We start from the raw sequence: 21,134 nt of genomic DNA, 5'->3' as shown, positions 1-21,134 counted from the left end.
CGTTTTTGTCCACTACCCATTCATACTGTGAGCACCATTAGCAGCACGAGCTGTGCATGTGCGGGTCATGTGCACACAGCCACGTTTTTGCATTTTTCCCATATTTCTACTGTTTATATTCGTGTTTTTGTCCACTACCCATTCATACTGCGAGCACCATTAGCAGCGCGAGCCACGCATACGCGGAGACCACTTCAAAAACACCTGCGCTGGGACCACAGATTGGCTGGGAAGCCTTATCTCCAACACTTGCGGATCGAAACCTGTATGTGTGTACCTGTGTGCCTGCGCATGGCCCCGTGTACGCATGTGCCTCCATGCTGTCAGCCAAAACTATGGTCCATGTTTTTTGCCATAAAGCATGTTTCTAAATACAGTGTGCATTGTTTGTCTTACATTAATATTTATTACACAGTGCTCTGATTTTGCATCTCCTCTAATATGCTGTTTTTGATTTCTTGTTCCTCTATACATAACACATCCCCGGGTATGGACTAGTTTTTATGTTATTATATGAAGGGTCTGTTACTCAATATAACTTTAGTTTATGAAGAGATAAGACGGGGCCCTCTCCTCTCCTCTTATATGCTTTACTCACAAATGTGTGAATTGACCTGGATATGAAGTGTCTGTAGCACCAAATAATATAACGGTGGTTTCTAAAAAGCAAAAAAAAAATCTAAAAATAAATCAGCAGCAGCGGTCATACAGTATTTCCACAGCGGAGCACCACCGCTGCTAGTTGCATATAGGGGAAACACTGCTGATCAATGGATTTGTTCTGTTTTGGAATACACAGTATTTTTCCAAATTAGGGTTAGTGTATTTTAATATTCAGAATTTCACTTTGACAAGCTCTCTCTTTTTTGACCATACACCTGTTTGCATCTCTGAGAATAATGCCCAGCAACATTGCTCAAAAAGTTGCTCTGTGTATCATCAGTCTAACAGTTGTGTGTCAAAATGAATGAGGGCTGTGCAATATTAGACAAAACTGACAATGTGACGATTTTGTATACTGCAATATGTACTGCAATATACAGTGTACTGCAATAACTTGAATAGCTATATTTGGAAAGAAATCATCATTTGGGATTTGGAAAGGCTGTATTTGCATGAAATATACATTTTACGATCAAACTGTCATGGAAATTGAGAACTTCACAACCTAAAGTATTAACCAGCAAAATAAGTATGGCATATTGCCTTTGACTAATATTATAGTGATATGATGAACTTATACTGAGAGTCTCACAATGTGACTATCGCACAAGAACACATTGCGATGGTGATGCTCTAATGATATTGTGCAGCCCTAAACTGAATTGAATTCTATGGTTCATCATAGAAAAATAACCAGTTTTCGGATTTGATTTATGACCCCTGGACCATTTTTGCACTGCATAGGAGTGACTCCCATCAAGTTGCTTGAAGTAACTAAGTAGCTTCTACTTTAAGTACATTTTAAACGAACTACTTTTTACTTTTACTTAAGTAGATTTTTAGATGGGTAGCTTTACTTGTATTACTTGTCTATAGTACTTCACTATAGACCAATATCTAATCTTCCCTTTCTGTCAAAGATCCTTGAGAAAGTAGTCGCAGACCAGCTGTGTGATTTTCTCCATGATAATAATCTATTTGAGGAATTTCAGTCAGGATTTAGAGTGCATCATAGCACTGAGACAGCACTAGTTAAAATTACAAATGACCTTCTGATTGCTTCAGACAAAGGACTCGTTTCTGTACTTGTTTTATTAGATCTTAGTACGGCATTTGACACTATTGACCATCAAATTCTACTGCAGAGACTGGATCACTTAATTGGCCTAAAAGTTTCTGCACTAAGCTGGTTTAAATCTTATTTATCTGATCGTTTTCAGTTTGTTGACGTTCATAATGAATCATCCTTACTTACTACAGTTTGTTTTGGAGTTCCGCAAGGTTCTGTGCTCGGACCAATCCTATTTACTCTATATATGCTTCCTTTAGGTAACATCATTAGAAATCACTCTATAAATTTCCATTGTTATGCGGATGATACACAGTTGTGTTTATCGATGAAGCCAGAAGAAAGTAATCAATTAACTAAACTCCATAAAACACCTTAAAGACATAAAAACATGGATGAGCACCAATTTCCTGATGTTAGTTAAATTCAGACAAAACTGAAGTTACTGTTCTTGGCCCCAAACAACTCAGAGACTCTTTATCTGATGACATACAGTCAGGTCCATAATTATTTGGACAATGATACAGTTGTCATCATTTTGGCTCTGTACACCACCACAATGGGTTTTAAATGAAACAATGAATACCTGCTTAAAGTGCAGACTCTCAGCTTTCATTTAAGGCTTTTTTTTTCAAAAATGTAGTATGAACCGTGTAGGAATTACAACCAGTTCTTCACACAGTCCCCCAACTTTAAGGGCTCATAAGTATTTGGACAAACTAACATAATCATCAATTAAACAGTCAGTTTTAATACTTGGTTGCAAATCCTTTACAGTCAATGAGTGCCTGAAGTGTTGGACACATAGACATCACCAGATGCTGGGTTTCTTCCCTGGTGATGCTCTGCCAGCCCTTTACTGTAGCTGTCTGCACTTCCTGCTTGTGTTTTGGGTGTTTTGCCCTCAGGCTTGGCTTCAGATCATTGTCCAACTGCACTGTGAAGCATCGTCCAATGAGTTTTGAAGCATTTGGTTGAATCTGAGCAGATAATGTAGCCCCAAACACTTCAGCTTTCATCCTGCTGCTCTTGTCAGCAGTCACATCATCAATAAATACAAGAGAACCAGTTCCACTGGCAGCCATACATGGCCATGACATAACAGTACCTCCACCATGCTTCACTGATGAGGTGGTGTGCTTTGCTTCAGTTCCTTCCCTTCTTCCTTCTCTTGTCTTCCCATCATTCTGGTAGTTGATCTTTGTTTTATCTGTCCATAGTATGCTGTTCAGGCTTTTTAGATGGTTTTTGACAAACTCTAATCTGGCCTTCCATTTTTAAGGCTAACCAATGGGTTTGCATCTTGTGATAAACCCTCTGTATTTATTCTAGTGAAGTCTTGTCTTGCTTACAAGAGCAGCAGGATGAAAGCTGAAGTGTTTGGGGCACCATTATCTGCTCAGATTCAACTAAATGCTTCAAAACTCATTGGACGATGCTTCACAGTGCAGTTGGACATTGACCTGAAGCATACTGCAAAAGCAACCAAAGACATTTTTAAGGCAAAGAAGTGGAATGTTCTGCAATGACCAAGTCATATAATCTGACCTGAATCCAATTGAGCATGTGTTTCTCTTGCTGAAGCCAAAACTGAGGGCAAAACACCCAAAACACAAGAAGAAAGTGCAGACGGCTGCAGTAAAGGGCTGGCAGAGCATCACCAGGGAAGGAACCCAGCATCTGATGATGCCTGTGTGTCCAACACTTCAGGCAGTCATTGACTGTAAAGGATTTGCAACCAAGTATTAAAACTGACTGTTTAATTGATGATTATGTTAGTTTGTCCAAATACTTATGAGCCCTTAAAGTTGGGGGACTGTGTGAAGAACTGGTTGTAATTCCTACACGGTTCATACTACATTTTTGAAAAAAAAGCCTTAAATGAAAGCTGAGAGTCTGCACTTTAAGCAGGTATTTATTGTTTCATTTAAAACCCATTGTGGTGGTGTACAGAGCCAAAATGACAACAACTGTATCATTGTCCAAATAATTATGGACCTGACTGTAGTTTCTCTAGATGGCACTGCTCTGGCCTCTAGCACTACCGTAAGAAACCTCGGAGTAACATTTGATCAAGATTTGTCTTTTAATTCTCATTTAAAACAAACCTCACGGACTGCATTTTTTCATCTGCGTAATATTGCGAAAATTAGGCCTATCCTGACCCGAAAAGATGCAGAAAAATTGGTCCATGCTTTTGTCACCTCAAGGCTGGATTACTGTAACTCTCTATTATCAGGTAGCTCTAGTAAGTCCTTAAAAACTCTCCAGCTAATTCAGAATGCAGCAGCACGTGTACTAACAGGAACTAAGAAATGAGATCATATTTCTCCTGTTTTAGCTTCTCTGTACTGGCTCCCTGTAAAATCCAGAATTGAATTTAAAATCCTACTGTTAACTTATAAAGCTCTAAATGGTCAGGCTCCATCATATCTTAGAGAGCTCATAGTGCCTTATTATCCCACCAGAACTCTGCGCTCTGAGAACGCAGGGTTACTCGTGGTCCCTAAAGTCTCCAAAAGTAGATCAGGAGCCAGAGCCTTCAGCCATCAGGCTCCTCTCCTGTGGAATCATCTTCCTGTTACAGTCCAGGAGGCAGACACTGTCTCCACATTTAAGATTAGACTTAAGACTTTCCTCTTTGATAAAGCTTATAGTTAGGGCTGGCTCAGGCTTGCCCTGTACCAGCCCCTAGTTAGGCTGACTTAGGCCTAGTCTGCCGAAGGACCCCCCTATAATACACCGGGCACCTTCTCTCCTTCTCTCTCTCTCTCTGTCTCTCTCTCTCGTATCCTATTACTGCATCTTGCTAACTCGGCCATTCTGGATGTCACTAACTCGGCTTCGTCTTCTGAGCCTTTGTACTCCACTGTCTCTCAGATTAACTCATATCGCAGCGGTGCCTGGATAGCGTGACGTGTGTGGTTGTGCTGCTGCCGTGGTCCTGCCAGATGCCTCCTGCTGTTGCTGCCATCATTAGTCATTAGTCATACTTCTACTGTTATTATACACATGATTATTGTCACGCATGTATACTGCCAGATATTAATATATACTTTCAACATATTGTACCACAGTAGCAAGAACTATAACTATAATATTATTACTTTCATTAATGTTGTTGTAAGCTACTGTAATTACCGTGTGTCCTGCATCTCTCTGTCTCTCTGTCTCTCTTTCTGTCTCATTGTGTCATACGGATTACTGTTAATTTATTATGCTGATCTGTTCTGTACGACATCTATTGCACGTCTGTCCGTCCTGGAAGAGGGATCCCTCCTCAGCTGCTCTTACTGAGGTTTCTACGGTTTTTTTTCCCCCATTAAAGGGTTTTTTGGGGGGAGTTTTTCCTTATCCGCTGTGAGGGTCCAAAGGACAGAGGGATGTTGTATGCTGTAAAGCCCTGTGAGGCAAATTGTGATTTGTGATATTGGGCTTTATAAATAAAATTGATTGACTGATTGTACTTAAGTAGAATTTCATCAAAGTAAAGGTACTTTTACTTGAGTAGAATTTTTCAGTACTTTTTCCACCTCTGAGTACATTGATGTGAATGGCACTGAACAAAAGACAACCCTGTGTGCCTCCTCCACTGGAAATCATCATCATAATTAATGTCACATTTGCCTTGGTAAAACTATTCATAATATCTTATTAAATACAATTGTAAACAAGATTATTAGTCCTCACAATGGAGCTCACATAGCAAACACACAGTAAACTCTGACTGGTTATATAGTTTGGCCTTCATACCAAAAACATCTTTACTGTTTCACACAACCCTCCCGCAGCAGTACAGAAAAGCAGTACGTGTCAAGCTGGACACCCAAGATTAGTGTCACCAATCGCCAGTGTGGAGGCATAAAAATGAGCAGTCACTGAGACATTACAGCGACACATGACCACACTGAGATAACTAATTTTTGTAAAGTGTTGTGAGCATACTTGCAATGCCTAATAATTAGTGTTAGACAGTATCACATTACAGATATAGATTTCAAACAGATATATTTAGGTCTAAGATGTAAAGGTATGCAGTGTGTCTGTTAGACTCACTGTGAGAGGCTGACTGCATGGACTCAGCCAGGCTGACACTGGACGGCGTCTTTGGTGGTGAGGTGGCATCTATACAGCATTCAGTGTGGAGCTGGGGGGTTCTGGGCTGACCTCTGTCCCCCGCCATGCTAACTGAGCTCTGAGAAACAGTGTCATCTGTCTCCAGCCTCAAGGCACTGACCGGCTCACTGGCCTCTGCAGCTGTGTCACTGGGAGTGTCAGCAGCAATAGTGATGGACTTCTTGACTTCACTCTGCAGTGGGAAAGAGTGCAGATGAAACATGCATGCACGCACAGAGAGAGAGAGAGAGAGAGAGAGAGAGTTTGCTTGATCACTGAATAGAGTAAAATAAATAAATTGGTGCTGAATCATTCCTGTGAGGACATGACAGTGGATATTTCTCAGTGCTTTTTTTTCTATGGTGCCAGATATTGCGAGTTTAAATAAAGGCTGCAAAGACAAACCCTGTGCTCACACCGCAGCTATTAACATCTCAGTTGTGACATTGTATACCATATATCTGTTTACTTGTCTGTATCAAAGGATTTCCTGCACCAAGGTGGGCCACATCAAAATGAATTCTTCATTGTTAATGTTATACTTAAAGGGCCAGTGTGTAAAATGGGTTGAAAACAGTGACATCAGTGGTCAAATTCTAGATTGCAGGGCTCCCTCGCTCACCCCTCCCGTCGGGTAAATGACAGTAGCCTCGTAGGGACAAAAAGCCTTGCGCCCAAGTTTTTCAGGAGTAGGTCTATCTAGCGACGAGGTGAATATTTATTTAGAAATCTAAACCATGTTACGATATTGTAATGAATCCCTCATGAGCAGGAGACCAGAGAAGCGTTCGGGAAAAAGGCCCGTTTATTTGAGCACTCCAAAAACTCCGGTAACACTCACAGACACACTCCATACATACATACTCGTTTACCATACCGTGTGGAGACCCCCTTCCCTCTCTGCTCCACCAATCTCCAGCCCGCACACTGACTGACAGCGTAAACAGAGCTCAGCTATTTATTTAGCCTAGCAATATCTCCGGACTATAGTAGCTGCAATGGACGACTTTGAACGCAATTTTGAAGAGTTTCTTGTAGCGGACACAGACCCAGAGCCATACCTGTTTGAGCCGGAGCATACAGATGAGGAACTCCATGTGTTTGATGCTGAGCGGGCAAGAAGAGAGGCTGAATGCACAGAATGGGATTCGGTGCTACTGCTACCATCGTTGGGGAGATATATCATCAGGAGGATATATCAGCAGAGAGTGCATCACAAGGAGTGAAGTTGCGTCTTCTTTTCCTCGCAGATGACGGTTCGGGTTCATTCTCTCCTGTTGCGTGGTAAGTGTGGTCCATTCGCAAACTTTATAACTAAAAAACTTTTCACTACTCTCTATCGATGAACTACTAACACTCTCTGCTGTTTCCTCCCCCTTCTTCCTTCCATCCGCTGTCTTCGTTGGTTCATTTATACATGCGAAACGTGTTCTCTGGCTGGCTGGATTGTCTGCTCGGTCTGCCGTACATACATGGCGGCGCAAGATGGCGACCTCTCTAAAGCAAGGCCCTTGCTATATATATATATAAGCAAACAAATTTTATTTTATAGCAATTATACACTTGTATAAACATATTAATGGGTAGAATATTCAGATTCAGATTCAGATTGTCAATAAACCATGCCAAATATTATACACTGGCCCTTTAACCCAATAAAACACATTAAGATACTTTCGAAAATGAAAAAAAGAGAAGGCACGTATTGTATACTTACAAGAAACACATTTAGAGGATAAAAACATGAAAAACTCAAAAAGATGGGCTGAACAAAAACATTTTACTCATCATGTAAATCTAATCATAAATGTGGGGTCTTGATTTCTAGTAAGACTGCTTTTGAAGAGACATAAACAGAAAGATAAGGAGGGTAGATTTATTCTAGTTAGGGGAACAGTAGATGGGACTGAAATCACTTCACTTAATATTTATACTCCCCCAGGAAGTGACTTCTCTTTTTCAAAAATATATTTGACATAATAAGTTATACAGAAGGGGTCCTACTATGTAGAGGAGATTTGAACATACATCTGCAACCAAAACTGGATGCATCAAACCATAAACACACGTCTAAATCTGTAAGTAAAAAGTTCAATGAATTAATGAAAGACACAAGCTTAATAGATATATGGAGAGAAATGTTTCCAAATGCCAGGCAGTATACACATTACTCCTCATTCAGTCTATACTAGAATTGATTATTTCATCATTTTCAGTAAAGATGGGTCAAGGATCAGGGACTCAGATATTGGAACAATAGATCTGAGTGATCATGCCCCCATACACATCACAATCAATTGCCAGAAAAATACAATATGGTAGTTCAATTCAAGCCTTCTTAAAGGGATAGTGCACCCAAAAAGCCAGCCATTATCTACTCACCCTCATGCCGAGGGAGGCTCTGGTGAAGTTTTAGAGTCCTCACAACACTTGCGGAGATCCGAGCAGGGAGTGGGTAGCAGCACAACTGCACACCTAATGGCTGACGGCGCTCCAGATTACAACATCCAAGAGCACATAATTTAAACCACAAAATATATCCATACTGCTCGTCCGTAGTGATCCAAGTGTCCTGAAGCTCCGACATAAAAAGTTGTTTGGAGAAATGTCATTTGAACTCTGTTTTTAGCCTCATTGTAGCCTGCAGCTCTAACTGCCTCTCTGTGGACTGTGCTCACGTGTGCGCGCTTGCACACGAGACCAGCAAAAGCACGTGGACACACATGAAGTCGGTGCCTATGTCTCACGGCCTCGCGCAAGCACACACACGTCAGCGCAGTTAGAGAGGCAGTTAGAGCCACAGTTCAAATGACATTTTTCCAAACAACTTTTTATGTCGGGGCTTCAGGACACTTGGATCACTACGGACGAGCAGTATGGAGATATTTTGTGGTTTCAATTATGTGTTCTTGGACGTTTTAATCTGGGGCGCCGTCAGCCATTAGGTGTGCAGTTGTGCTGCTACCCACTCCCCCCTCGGATCTCCGCAAGTAGACTCTAAAACTTCACCAGAGCCTCCCTCGGCATATGGGTGAGTAGATAATGGCTGAATTTTCATTTTTGGGTGCACTATCCCTTTAATGATCCTTCGTTTAAAAGACAAATGAGCAATGAAATACAAATGTACATTAAAGATAGCAATAATGGAGAGGTCTCACCCCCTATGATGTGGGATGCAGCGAAAGCTGTCTTAAGAGGCAAAATTATAGCTATGACCTCACTGAAAAACAAAAGGCTACGTCAAAGAAAATTACTTGATTTGCAAAATCAGCTAAAGCTGCTGGAGGGTAGACATGCACAAGACAGAGTCCTGCACTGGGTTGGGTACCCACAAAAACAGCTGAAAAATTTCCTGGGTTTGGATCTGGGTGGAAAAAATAACATGTGGGTCGGATTGCGGGTTTTAGATAAACACATCAGTCATTAGTTCGGTAAACAGATAACTATCTTGGTCATTATTTACTCTCTGAGGATCGCCTCCGCTATTTCGCAACGGTCATTGGTTCAGCTGTTCACACGCGTTTCACCATCTAATAAAACAATTTGTGATTGGACGACAGAATCGACATGGCTGCCACCATCTAACAAGCGCCGCTTCCAAAACAGTAAATAATTATTTAGGTATTTGAGAAATAAGTGGATAAAACGTACAACTATCACTTTATAATGTTTCTGACGTGTTTCCCTGATGGATTACTTCTCTCCTCGATGGATTCTAAAAACACGTGACGGCTCGTAACTGCTGAACGTCGCTCTGGACAGAAAGTAAGTCTATTATTACACATGTAAAGTTCCTTTACAAAGATTAAATGTTTAAAAGCATTAAACGTAACAAACAAGTGCTTTTACACTCGTATGGGAGAAGAACACAGAGGGTTGATGATGGAGCTGAAGTCAGGTTTTTATTGTGAGAGCTGCTTCATTCAAGACGTTGCTTACTCACTGGCACCTTAACTGTGGCAATATGCTGTTTAATATTCAGCCAATATGACCCAAAATGATTACTTTAAATCCGGGTTACGGGTTGGGCTGCGGGTCGTGTTTCAACGGGTCAGACCGGGTTGCGGTACTAATTGGCCTAATGCGCGGGTTTGCGGTTCGGGTGTGGGTTTGTACGTCCCCGGGTCGGGTCAGGGCGGATCTTGAAAACTGGACCCGTGCAGGACTCTGGCACAAGACCAAAACCCAAAGATAGACTCCTTTTTGGAGGCCCTGTTATTACCAGTTATGACTGAAAAACAGAATAAGGACCTAAGTGCAGAAATAACTACAAAAGAACTAAACAAGGCAATTACTAGACTTAAAGCTTCCAAATCTCCAGGAAGTGACGGTTACACAGATGAATGGTACAGAGCATTTGGAAAGAAACTTAGGCCTATGCAAATGACCACTTGCAACTGGGGGTTTAAAAAAGCTAAGATCCCTCCTACATGGAAAGAGGCTATTATTGCTCTTGCACTGAAAGAAGGAAAAGAAAAGACTGAATCTGGGTCATATAGGCCGATTTCAATCCTTAATGTGGACTACTGCACATCTATAATGGCCAAAAGAATAGGGAAATTTCTCCCCAGCTTAATTAATAATGACCAGACATGATTCATACACATGCGTAAAACACAGGATAATATAAGAGGAATTCTGCATATTATGGATCACATACAACAACAAAGGTCTAGATGCAGAAAAAGCTTTCCATTCTGTTAGTTGGTCAGTATCTATACAAGGTTCTAAATAAAATTGGTTTTAGTCAACCAGTAATACATAGCATTAAGGCTATTCATTACAACCCCACAGCCAAAATCAGAATTAATGGGCACTTATCAAAACCCTTAACACTAGAAATAGGAGTAAGACAAGGTTTTGCTTGGTCCCTACTTATTTTTGTTTCTTGAGCCACGAGCCCACGCATTTTAGACAGAATGACCAAATTTAGGGTATTGAAATTAATGGAGTGGAACATAAATAGCTTGTTATGCAGATGATGTTCTTTTATACTTAAAAAAAAAAACCCTGAAATATCTACCATAAGTGATGAATTCTCTTAAAATTGTAGGTCTACTATCAGGTTACAAATTGAACTAGAAGTGGAAAACAGAATACTTCAAATACCTGGGTGTAATCTTGCCTAAAGACCTCTCGAGAATTTTTGAGAAAATTATGACCCACTGTCAAAAAAAAATCAAACAAGAGCTTGCAAAGTGGAATCGTAGACCTTTCTTGAGTTTAAGTTCAAGAATTGAAACAATTAAAATCAATGCTCTGCCAAGAAAAAGTCATCCATGCTTTCATCTCCACCCGCTTGGACTACTGCAATTCTCTTTACACTGGAATTAATCAGTCATCTCTCTCCCGTTTACAAGTAGTACAAAACGCTGCAGCCAGACTTTTGACAGGTACCTGAAAGAGAGACCACATCACCCGTCCTAGCCTCTCTCCACTGGCTGCCAGTGCAGTGCCTTATTGATTTTAAACTTCTTTTTTTCACATACAAAGCCCTGAACGGAGTGGCCCCTTCCCACATGAACTTTTAACCCCATACTCCACTACTCCAGACCCCTCAGGTCGGCTAACCTAGGGCTTTTAACTGTTCCACACACTTATTTTAAACTCAGGGGTGACCGTCAAGGCCGCTTTAATGCACAGGCTTACCTAGGCTGAAGCCCAGGGGCCGGTTGCACCAACTGGTCTTAAGTCTGGTCTTAAGCTAAGTCGGTCGTAACTTGGCGTTCTAAGTCCGACCTTATAGTTACGCCGGTTGCACCAACAGGGCGTAAGCTTTTTTCTCACTAAGACCGGGCATAAATCTTATGCCTAGTCAAGAGCAGGCGTAAGGTCATTATCAAGCTGCTCTCATGCGCTCTAGAGCGCAGAGAGCGCAACTTGGTTATGGCACGTCTCATCCACCGTCTGTATACGAGCGGGCATTTGGACGGGAGAGGGTAATTAGGGACAGAAGCAATTGGACATAGCCTATATAATGACGAGGAGCTGATTGAGAGGTTTCAGAGAGATCAGTTTGAACTTATTGAAGAGCTGTCACCGGATTTACAGTTTGTGTTGCGCTGCAACGCAGCACTACCACCAGCCTTCCCACCAGGCAGGGGAATCCTCCCCAAATACGTCAACAATGATGTCACTGTAGATTGAGGTTTTCGGGGAGGACCCTTGCCAGTTGGATGATTTTTTTTGGAGGAGATGTATTTTTTGCCTTGCTGAGAAGATCTTTCCACTTCTTCCTCATGTCAGCCTCTGTATGAAGGCAGCCAGAGTCTGAACATGTATTCATGTGCCCCGTTATCTCTGCCCATACCGACTGTTTTTTCTTAATTGTGATACGTCTCTCTGCTCGCTGTACAGCTTGATTAATTTTCTAATTTCAGTGTCGGTAAAGTTTTTCGTTAATCCTTAATGTTTTCTTCAAATCTTAAATTGTAAATAAACTGTCAACACAGATGAGAGGGGCTGTCAACTGTCAATTGTCATCTGTCAAGCACACGAGGTGATTCAGCAGCGCATCATTTAACGTCACCGCGCTCCTCTAGGCAGGCCACGTGGGGCATTCCGGGGGCATTCACATGGAGGCGCACAGCTAAAACCAGGCGTAAGCCCTGTTGGTGCAACCGGCCTAAGTCCACTCCTTAAGACTGGTCTTAACAAAGACTGTCTTAGGGGTTACGACCAGGCTTAGTAAAGACCAGTTGCTGCACCCGGCCCCAGGGGCTTACCAAGTTCAGGGGCTTATCATTTTGGGGTCATGATGAGCTGAAAAAGTCATATTGTTTTGTAACTTCAGGTTTTCTGTCAGTCACTCTACACGCACTTTACATGGCTGCTGATTGATCCAAATTACGAGTGGCCCACGTGGGCCCCATGGCCTATGGCCTCACCTATCAGAATGTGTATAGCTAGTTTTAGGGTGTGTCCCTCTATGATTGAGTGAGTGACAGTTGCAAAATGTCGGGGAAGAAGTTTGAGAGCGGTGCCCAGAAAAGAAAAAAACTTATTTAGAAAGAGAATTGAGAAAAAGAATTGCTAAAGAGCATCCCAAAGCTCACGGGATTTTTTTTAAACCAGCTGTTGCTGCTGATGATTGACCCACCGGAGGAGGAAGCTTGCTAACTCACCCACCGGAGGGAGCGGAGGAGGCGCGGGCCGCGCCGGTGGATGTAGCTGGAGAGGAGTAGGGGACCACCCGCAGTGGAGGGGAGGAGGAGGGGGGAGCACATGAGCCCCAGGGAGAGGACCAGGCTGCAAACCAGGCAGGGGGAGACGAGTCGGATGACCCCTATAACAATGACCCGGGCCGCTGGGGAAACAATATGGACGTAAAAGTGTGTGCCTACTGGGATAAAATGGGACCAGAGTCCTGTCAAAACAAAGATGCCGACTTATCAGCATCGGAACGCCAATATAAGCAGCAGAGAATATTTTTTCTCAAAAATGCATTTCAAACGCAAACTCAGTAACAGGGAGTGTGTGCCCAGAGAATGGCTGTGTTATTCACCATCAGCAGGTAGTGTGTTTTGTTTTGCATGCAAAATATTTGGCGAGAACAAGGAAAAGTCAGCATTTGTTAGTGGGGGTTATTCTGACTGGAAATATACTAGTGATCGTATAGCAGAATATGAAAGCTGTGACATTCACAGAAAAGCCATGATCACTTACATCAATCAAGCAGCTGACTGTGGGACAGTGGAATCAGAACTCAGAAAACAGTTGAATGAGGAATGTGAATATTGGACACAGGTTCTACAGAGAGCTGTTACTGTTGTGGCTGAATGAGGACTTGCTTTCAGGGGTGACAGCCACAGGCTTGGAGACACCAACAACGGCAATTATTTGGGCAGCATGAAGTTGATCAGCCAGTTTGATCCTTTTTTAAAGGCTCATATTGAAAAATACGGAAACGCTGGCAGAGGAACTCCATCCTACCTCTCCCTGAATGTGTGTGAGGAATTCATACAGCTGATGGGACAGAAAGTGCTCAAGGAAATCATCGGCAGAGTGAAACTTGCAAAGTATTTTGTTATCAGTGTGGAATCCACACCAGATATCACACATGTGGACCAGCTGACTTTCATCCTGCGGTACGTATCACCAGAGAGCTGTTTAGAGGAGCGCTTTGTAAAGTTCCTCCCTATTGAAAGCCACACGGGAGAAGGACTGTTCATCTCAGTTATTAGTGTTTTAGAGGAGATGGGCATTGACATTAATAACTGTAGAGGGCAATGTTATGACAATGCTAGTAATATGTCAGGAGCCTACAAAGGCGTGCAGGCCCGCATCAAGCAGATCAGCTCATTGGCACAGTGGGTACCCAGTGCAGCACATACACTAAACCTGGTGGGGGTTAACAGTGTGAACTGCTGTGAGGAGACTGAACAGTTTTTCAGTTTTGTACAAGCTTTGTTCAGCTTTTCATCAAAGACCACTTCACACTGGCAGATGATCAGGGCAGGCTTGTAGCCCAATGATAATAAAAGAATAGAGACTTTGAAATCACTTTCTGATACAAGATGGTCAGCGCACGCTGTCGCAACCAAAGCCCTATGTCAGAATTACGCTGGGATCCAGCAGTCATTACTCAACATTGCTGATGATGAGCACCAGAATTTGAGCACAAGAGAGGAGGCTAGGGCACTGCACAAAAAGATGAATAAACTGGAAATTGCATTCATGTGCAACATGTGGAATGCCATCCTTCAATGTTTCCAGGGTGTGAGTACTGCACTACAAGCGGTGGAATTGGATCTGTGCAATGCTGTGGATCTGGTTCGGTCATTGCGTGAATATGTAGCAGGCCTCCGGGATCAGTTTGATAGCTTTGAGACAGCTGCAAGGAACATGTGTCTGTGTCACCGTGTCTGATGAGTACAAAGCAGACACCCAACAAAAGAAAAAAAGAAAGAGACAGGTTAATGAGTCGTCTGAGCCTGAGTGCGAACTATCAGGCCGCAAATGCTTCTGTACATCTGTGTATATTTACGCCATTGACCATTTAGTGTCAGAACTGGACAGAAGATACCAGTCATACAATGCTGTGTGTGAAAACTTTGGGTTTTTAAATGGATTGCACTTGATTTCCCCCCCAAGACCTCTGCTCAGCAGCGTTGAGCCTGCAGAGGAAATACAACAGTGACTTGGAAGAGGACTTTGTGGAGGAGGTGGTATAGTTCAGAGAATTTGTATGGGATGAGAAGGTGAGCAGCACATCTGCAGTGGAGTTACTGAATTTTTTAAGAAGAAGAAAACTCCATACAGTGTTTCCAAACACACACATAGCTCTACGGCTATTCCTGACTATGCCAGTGACCAAGGCAAGCGGAGAGCGGTCCTTCTCCAAACTGGCCTTGGTGAAAAATAGACTACGATCAGGCATGCAGCAAGACCGAGTCAGTCATCTCACACTGATGTTCATTGAGCATGACATCCTTCGTGATTTGGATTTCAAGGATATTATCAAGGCCTTTTCTTCAAAGAAGACCAGACGAAAGCACTTCTAAAAAGGTAAGAAAGTGCTGTATTTATTGCTAGCTTGTGCAGGTTTTAAATTGTTGTGGTTGTGCACTGTTTTAAGAGAAATGCATATTTGCTTAGATTTTTGTCTAGATTATACTGCAAATCTTCTATAAATGTTGATCAGTTTCATCTTTTGGTGCCTGGCATTAGGCCATGTTGCTATCCATGGTGCTGAATGGAGTGTGCGTTTGTGTGTCTGTGCAGTTGCATGTGGTGGTTGGTGATGGTGATGTTTTTCATAATATGGTGTGAAATCAAACTTACACACATCTTGGTTTTATTATCACCATGAGTTGCTGTGTGTGGTTGTTATATAAAGTGTCTTGTGTTTATGCTCCAGTGCACTCAGTGATAAATTAATCAAAATATGATGGTGTTTTCTGGCTCAAAGAGGGAAAACTCACTGTTGTATGTCCCGAAAGAAACAAATGCATTTTGTGATGTAGATTACCTAGATATTACACTTTTTTATAATGAGACTCTGTAAATCGAGGGGATGTGGGGCCTACAAAACCTCTGAGCCCCAGGGCCTAACATTAGGTTAAGGCGGCTCTGGTGACCGCTCCTTTGCGTTCACAGTCCCCAGACTCTGGAACAGCATTCCCCCCTCTGTCAAACTTGCCCCCTCCATCAAATCTTTTAAATCAAGGCTAAAAACGTTCCTTTTTACTAAAGCTTTTCAGTCCTCCTGATGTTGCCTATGTGTTTATTTGTGCCTTGATTTATGTTGGTTGCTGTTTTTGTTCTGTTTATCATTTTACTTCACTTGTATCTCCTTTATTCATTTTTAACTGTACAGCACTTTGGTCAACTTGGGTTGTTTTTAAACGCGCTTTATAAATAAATTTGACTGATTTTTGTATCTTTTTCAAACCCTCACAATCACCCAAAACCAATTCATAAAGTGGGACAAAATGACATCAAGATTTATATGGCAAGGAAGGAGACCCCGAGTGCAGTACAAATCATTACAACTACCCAAAGAAAAGAAAGCTGGGGCTTACCATCTTTGAAAAATTACTATATCTCAGCACAGATTAGAGCATTGCTGTATTGGTGTGACCCATTCTATAAAGCACAGTGGAAAGACATTGAAGGTAGAATAATATCTGATGTCCATATTCAGGCTGTATTTCCAGATAAAAACCTGCAAAGATACATAGATAGAGTGGAAATCCCATGGGTTAGATCCATGGGTTTGGAAAGCTGCAATAAAAAAAAGCCTAAATTGGAGGAAGTTATTAAAATCCTGAATTGGTGTGCATATGACTCTGATTGTACACCAAATTTGCTGAATGATAGATTTAAGTTTTGGATTAAAAAAAGGCATAACATCCCTACCTAGTATTGTACAGAAAGATGAAATTATGTACTTCCAACCGTAGGAGAGACCTTTTCATTAGAAAAGCAGGATTTCTTTGGATACCTCAGATTAAGAAATCATTATAACCAAAAAATCAAAAAGAAGGATACCAGAGAGACTCTTGAACATGTCTGGACAAAACAACATCAGACAATGCCGTGTTCCAAAGGCAAAGGCAACGGCAAACCACAACAGCAGACCACTTACAGCATGGCTACAACAATAGCCCAGCGAGGCCGTGAGCAGGAGGAAGATGACAACAAGGTGGAGCTGGAACCTGGGATGACGAAAGAGTTTGGATTAATGACTCGTAAAATAATGATGGCTATAAACGAAAAACTCGACCACCTGGCTAAAACAAGCAAGATGGCGCCCGCAGTGCGGATGCCTGATAAAGCAGCTCCTGCTCACCGCTGAGCTTTTCTCATTTTTTTTTTTCTTTTTAACTTTCTTACTTTGAGGGTTTTTGTTTTTCAGTTTAGCTACCTAGCACTTATGTTTTGTTTTGGTATGGAGATGAAGACCGCTTTGTTCATAGCGGTCTTTCTCCCATTTTTCTATGGATATGTTCGTGTGCAGGGACCCCGCGCCAAGCCGTGGTTCCATTGTTTACACCCGGGACCAGCTGTTAGCGATATGTCTGGTGTTTACAGAGACATGGCTGAACGCGGAAGTACCGGATTCCAGCTCATCAGACACAACAGGACAGCGGACAGCGGTAAGAGGAAAGGAGGAGGGCTGGCTGTGTTTGTGAATGATAAATGGTGCAACTCTGGGCACATCACTATCAAAGGACAGCATTGCTGCAGGGACACTGAGCTGCTGGCTGTTGGCATGAGACCATTATCTAACCTGGGAGTTTTCTCATGTCATTATGGTAGCAGTGTATGCCCCCAGAGCCACTGCCTTACCACCACTGGGCAGGTCAGATCACAACTGGGTTCTTCTGCAGACATGTTACAAACCCTGTGTGTGGAAGCAGCCTGCAACTAAACTCACAGTCAGGAAATGGACACCAGAGGCTACTGAGGCTCTAAGAGACTGCTTTGAATGCACAGACTGGGATGTGCTGCTGGAAACAGAGGAGAACATCATGGACATTGATAGACAGGTTGACTGTTTTACTGATTACATCAATTTCTGTAGAGACACAGTCATACCTGCAAAGACTGTACGCTGTTTCCAGAATAAACCTTGGATTACCAGTGACATAAAGGCAATCCTCAATGAGAAGAAGGCAGCTTTTAGAGATGGTGACAAAGCACGGCTTAAACAAGTGCAACATGAGTTGAAGAAGAGACTTTAGATGGCAAAGGTGGAATACAAAAAGAAACTGGAGAGGAATCTACAACACAGCAACATCCGTGAAATGTGGAGAGGAGTCAACACCATCTGTGGTTACAAGAAGAAAAGACAGCCAGTGGTGGGTGATGCAGAAAGAGCTGATGAACTCAATCAGTCCTTCAATAGATTCAATACGACAGCCACTCCTACTTCCAATGCTGCTTCTCCTCCTCCTCATCCTCCATCATCACCTCCACAACTTGTGTCAGCCCCCCCCCCACCCCCCACCCCCCTCTTACGCCTCCACCCTTGTCTGAGGGTGAGGTTGGAGCAGGGAAGACTTTGATCTGGGAAGGCTGCTGGCCCAGATAGTGTGTATCCAAGGCTCCTCAAAGACTGTGCTGCCCAACTGTGTCAACCTCTCCACAAGATCTTCAACCTCAGTCTACAGTTGGGGCGGGTGCTGGCACTGTGGAAGACTTCCTGTGTTGTGCCGGTACCCAAAATTAAATGTCCAGCTGAACTTCATGACTTCAGACCAGTAGCCCTCACTTTGCACATCATGAAGACCTTGGAGCGGCTGATTCTATGCCTACTGAGGGGCCGTTTATACGACAACGATTTCAGTAAAAACGGAAGAGTCTGTCCTTTGCATTTTAAAAAACTTCTGCGTTCATATGACAACGTTATTGAAACGATCCCCGTTCACACAGAGCCGCAAAATCTACTGGAAACGTTGTAGTATGCACGCCAGGCCAATGGGTGGCAGTGTAAATTTGCAAAGCAACACCATGGCATGACGCCATGTGCCTGTGCTGAAGCGCCTTCCTCTACAACGTGGTGATTACAAACCAAAACAAAGAAGACACAATGGTGAAAGCATGCAGAGATAACTTTGTCTGGATGGGCAATGAGGTGGAGTAACAATAACAGTAACAGATCTGCACTTCACTTCAAATCAACAGGGTGAGCAGCACAAACCGAGCTCGGCACTGTTGTTGTGACGGTGGGCATGCCTAGTGACTGGAACCATAATGCGCATGTGCGAAAAGTCCGTTTTCAGAGGAACTGCATATTGCACGTTTACATGACAACGGAGACTCTGGAACCCATTTTCAAATCATTGCATTTTCAGGCACCCAAAACGCCGCTGTTGTGTAAATGATCGACCTTTGATTTTTCAAGCGCATTCAACACCATCCAACCCAACATATTCAAAGACCAGCTCACAGAGATGGCAGTGGATCCTTCCTTTATCTCCTGGATCACAGATTAAGTGACAGGAAGGCCACAGTATGTCAGGTTGGGGAACCGTGTTTCTGGGACATTAATGAGCAGCACAGGGGCTCCACAAGGGACAGTCCTGGCTCCATTCCTGTTCACACTGTACACGGCGGACTTCAAATATAACTCTGAGTCCTGCCACATCCAGAAATACTCAGACGACACTTCTATTGTGGCGTGTATCAGGAATGGGCAGGAGTCTGAATATAGGTACCTGATAAAAGCCTTCAGTGACTGGAGTCACAAGAACTGTCTCCTCCTGAACACCTCAAAGGAAATGATCATAGATTTCCGCAGGTCCAAGCCCCCTCTTCAGCCTGTGAATACCTGTGGGGTGGAAATCGAGGTGGTGCCAAGCTATAAGTATCTAGGTGTACACCTGGATAATAAGTTGGACTGGTCCCTAAACACAGATGCTCTCCACAAAAAAGGGCAGAGCCGCCTCTTTTTCTTGAGGAAGCTCAGATCTCTCGACATCTGTAGTAAGATGCTGCAGATGTTTTATCAGTCTGTGGTGGCAAGTGTGTTGTTTTATGCTGCAGTCTGCTGGGGAGGAAGCATCAGACACAAAGATGCAAGGCGACTGGACAAACTAGTCAAAAGAGCTGGCTCTGTGATTGGAGTCAGGTTGGACACACTGGAGGAAGTGGTGGAGAGATGCACACTGAAGATGTTCGAGGCCATCATGAACAACCCAGACTGCCCACTCCACAACACCTTGATGGACCAAAAAAACTGTGGTGGATGGCACCTCTCTCTTCGATGCAGGACAGAGAGATACAGAAGATCCTATATACCAACAGCCATCAGTCTTTATAATTCTTTGACATATAATAGATGAGCTGACAGATAATTGAATTTCCCCTTGGGGATGAATAAAGTTATTCTTATTCTTATCTGCAAAGGCTGAGTCTACTTGTGACATTCTCCACTCTGTTACAAACACAGCACCCTCAGGCCCTCCTTCTGATCTCTGGGGACTTCAACCATGCCTGTCCTTCCACCACCCTGCGCACCTTCACCCAGTATGTTTCCTGCCACACCAGAGACAATAAAACACTGGATTTATTTTATGCCAACACCAAGGAGGCATACCACTCATCCCCCCCTGGGAAAAGCTGAATACAACCAGGTTCATCTTCTGCCTGTCTACAAACCTCCGGTGCAGAGGGAACCAGCAACCACCCGCACTGTGAAGACGTGGTCTGATGAGGCCGAGGAGGCCCTGAGGGACTGCTTCAAGACCACTGTGTGGGAGGTACTCAGCGGTTCCGACTGACATCATGCATTACAGATTATATTAGCTTCTGTGTGGAAAGCACTGTACCCACCAGGACTGTACGCTGCTTCTCCAACACCAAACCCTGGATTACTCCAGATATAAAAGCTCTCCTGAAGGAGAAACGGAGAGCTTTTAACTCTGGAATTAGGGAGAAGCTGAAGGCCATGCAGAAGGAGCTACAGAGAAACATCAGGCGAGGAAAGGAAGAATATAAAAAGAAGATAGAGGAACAGCTGCAGCAGAGCGACATCAGCAGAGTCTGGAGAGGTCTGAAAACCATCTCAAACACACAAACAACTGGACTCCCAGGCCAGAGGCGACCAGAAGTGGGTGAATGATCTGAATCTGTTCTTCAATAGATTTGATCAGTCTGCCCCTCCCCTGGCCCAGACATCACGGCTGCAACCCCCCACATCCTCACCTTCACCTTCCCCCCACCTACACTCCTGGCACACTGCTTCGACACCTTCCCCACCCCCGCTCCCCCGGACCACCCGGTGGAGCGGGTCGCACCACCCCCCCCACTCCTCCCCCCACTTCATCACCTTTACCCC

The 21,134-nt window shown here is 43.3% G+C and overlaps 1 protein-coding gene across 1 annotated transcript in view; it reads right to left on the bottom strand.

The window, feature by feature from the left end:
• Positions 1-21,134, bottom strand: part of szt2 (SZT2 subunit of KICSTOR complex) — a 461,751-nt gene that overhangs the window by 290,495 nt on the left and 150,122 nt on the right. The window contains exon 38 of the mRNA XM_049588526.1: positions 5,789-6,041. Within this exon, the coding sequence (XP_049444483.1) occupies positions 5,789-6,041 (253 nt within the window). The remainder of the gene's footprint in view (positions 1-5,788; positions 6,042-21,134) is intronic.

The sequence above is a fragment of the Epinephelus fuscoguttatus genome, linkage group LG10 (assembly GCF_011397635.1).
Source record: "Epinephelus fuscoguttatus linkage group LG10, E.fuscoguttatus.final_Chr_v1".
NCBI lineage: Eukaryota > Metazoa > Chordata > Actinopteri > Perciformes > Serranidae > Epinephelus > Epinephelus fuscoguttatus.
The sequence above is the reverse complement of the archived record's forward strand: the minus strand, read 5'-3'. Positions and strand labels throughout refer to the sequence as shown.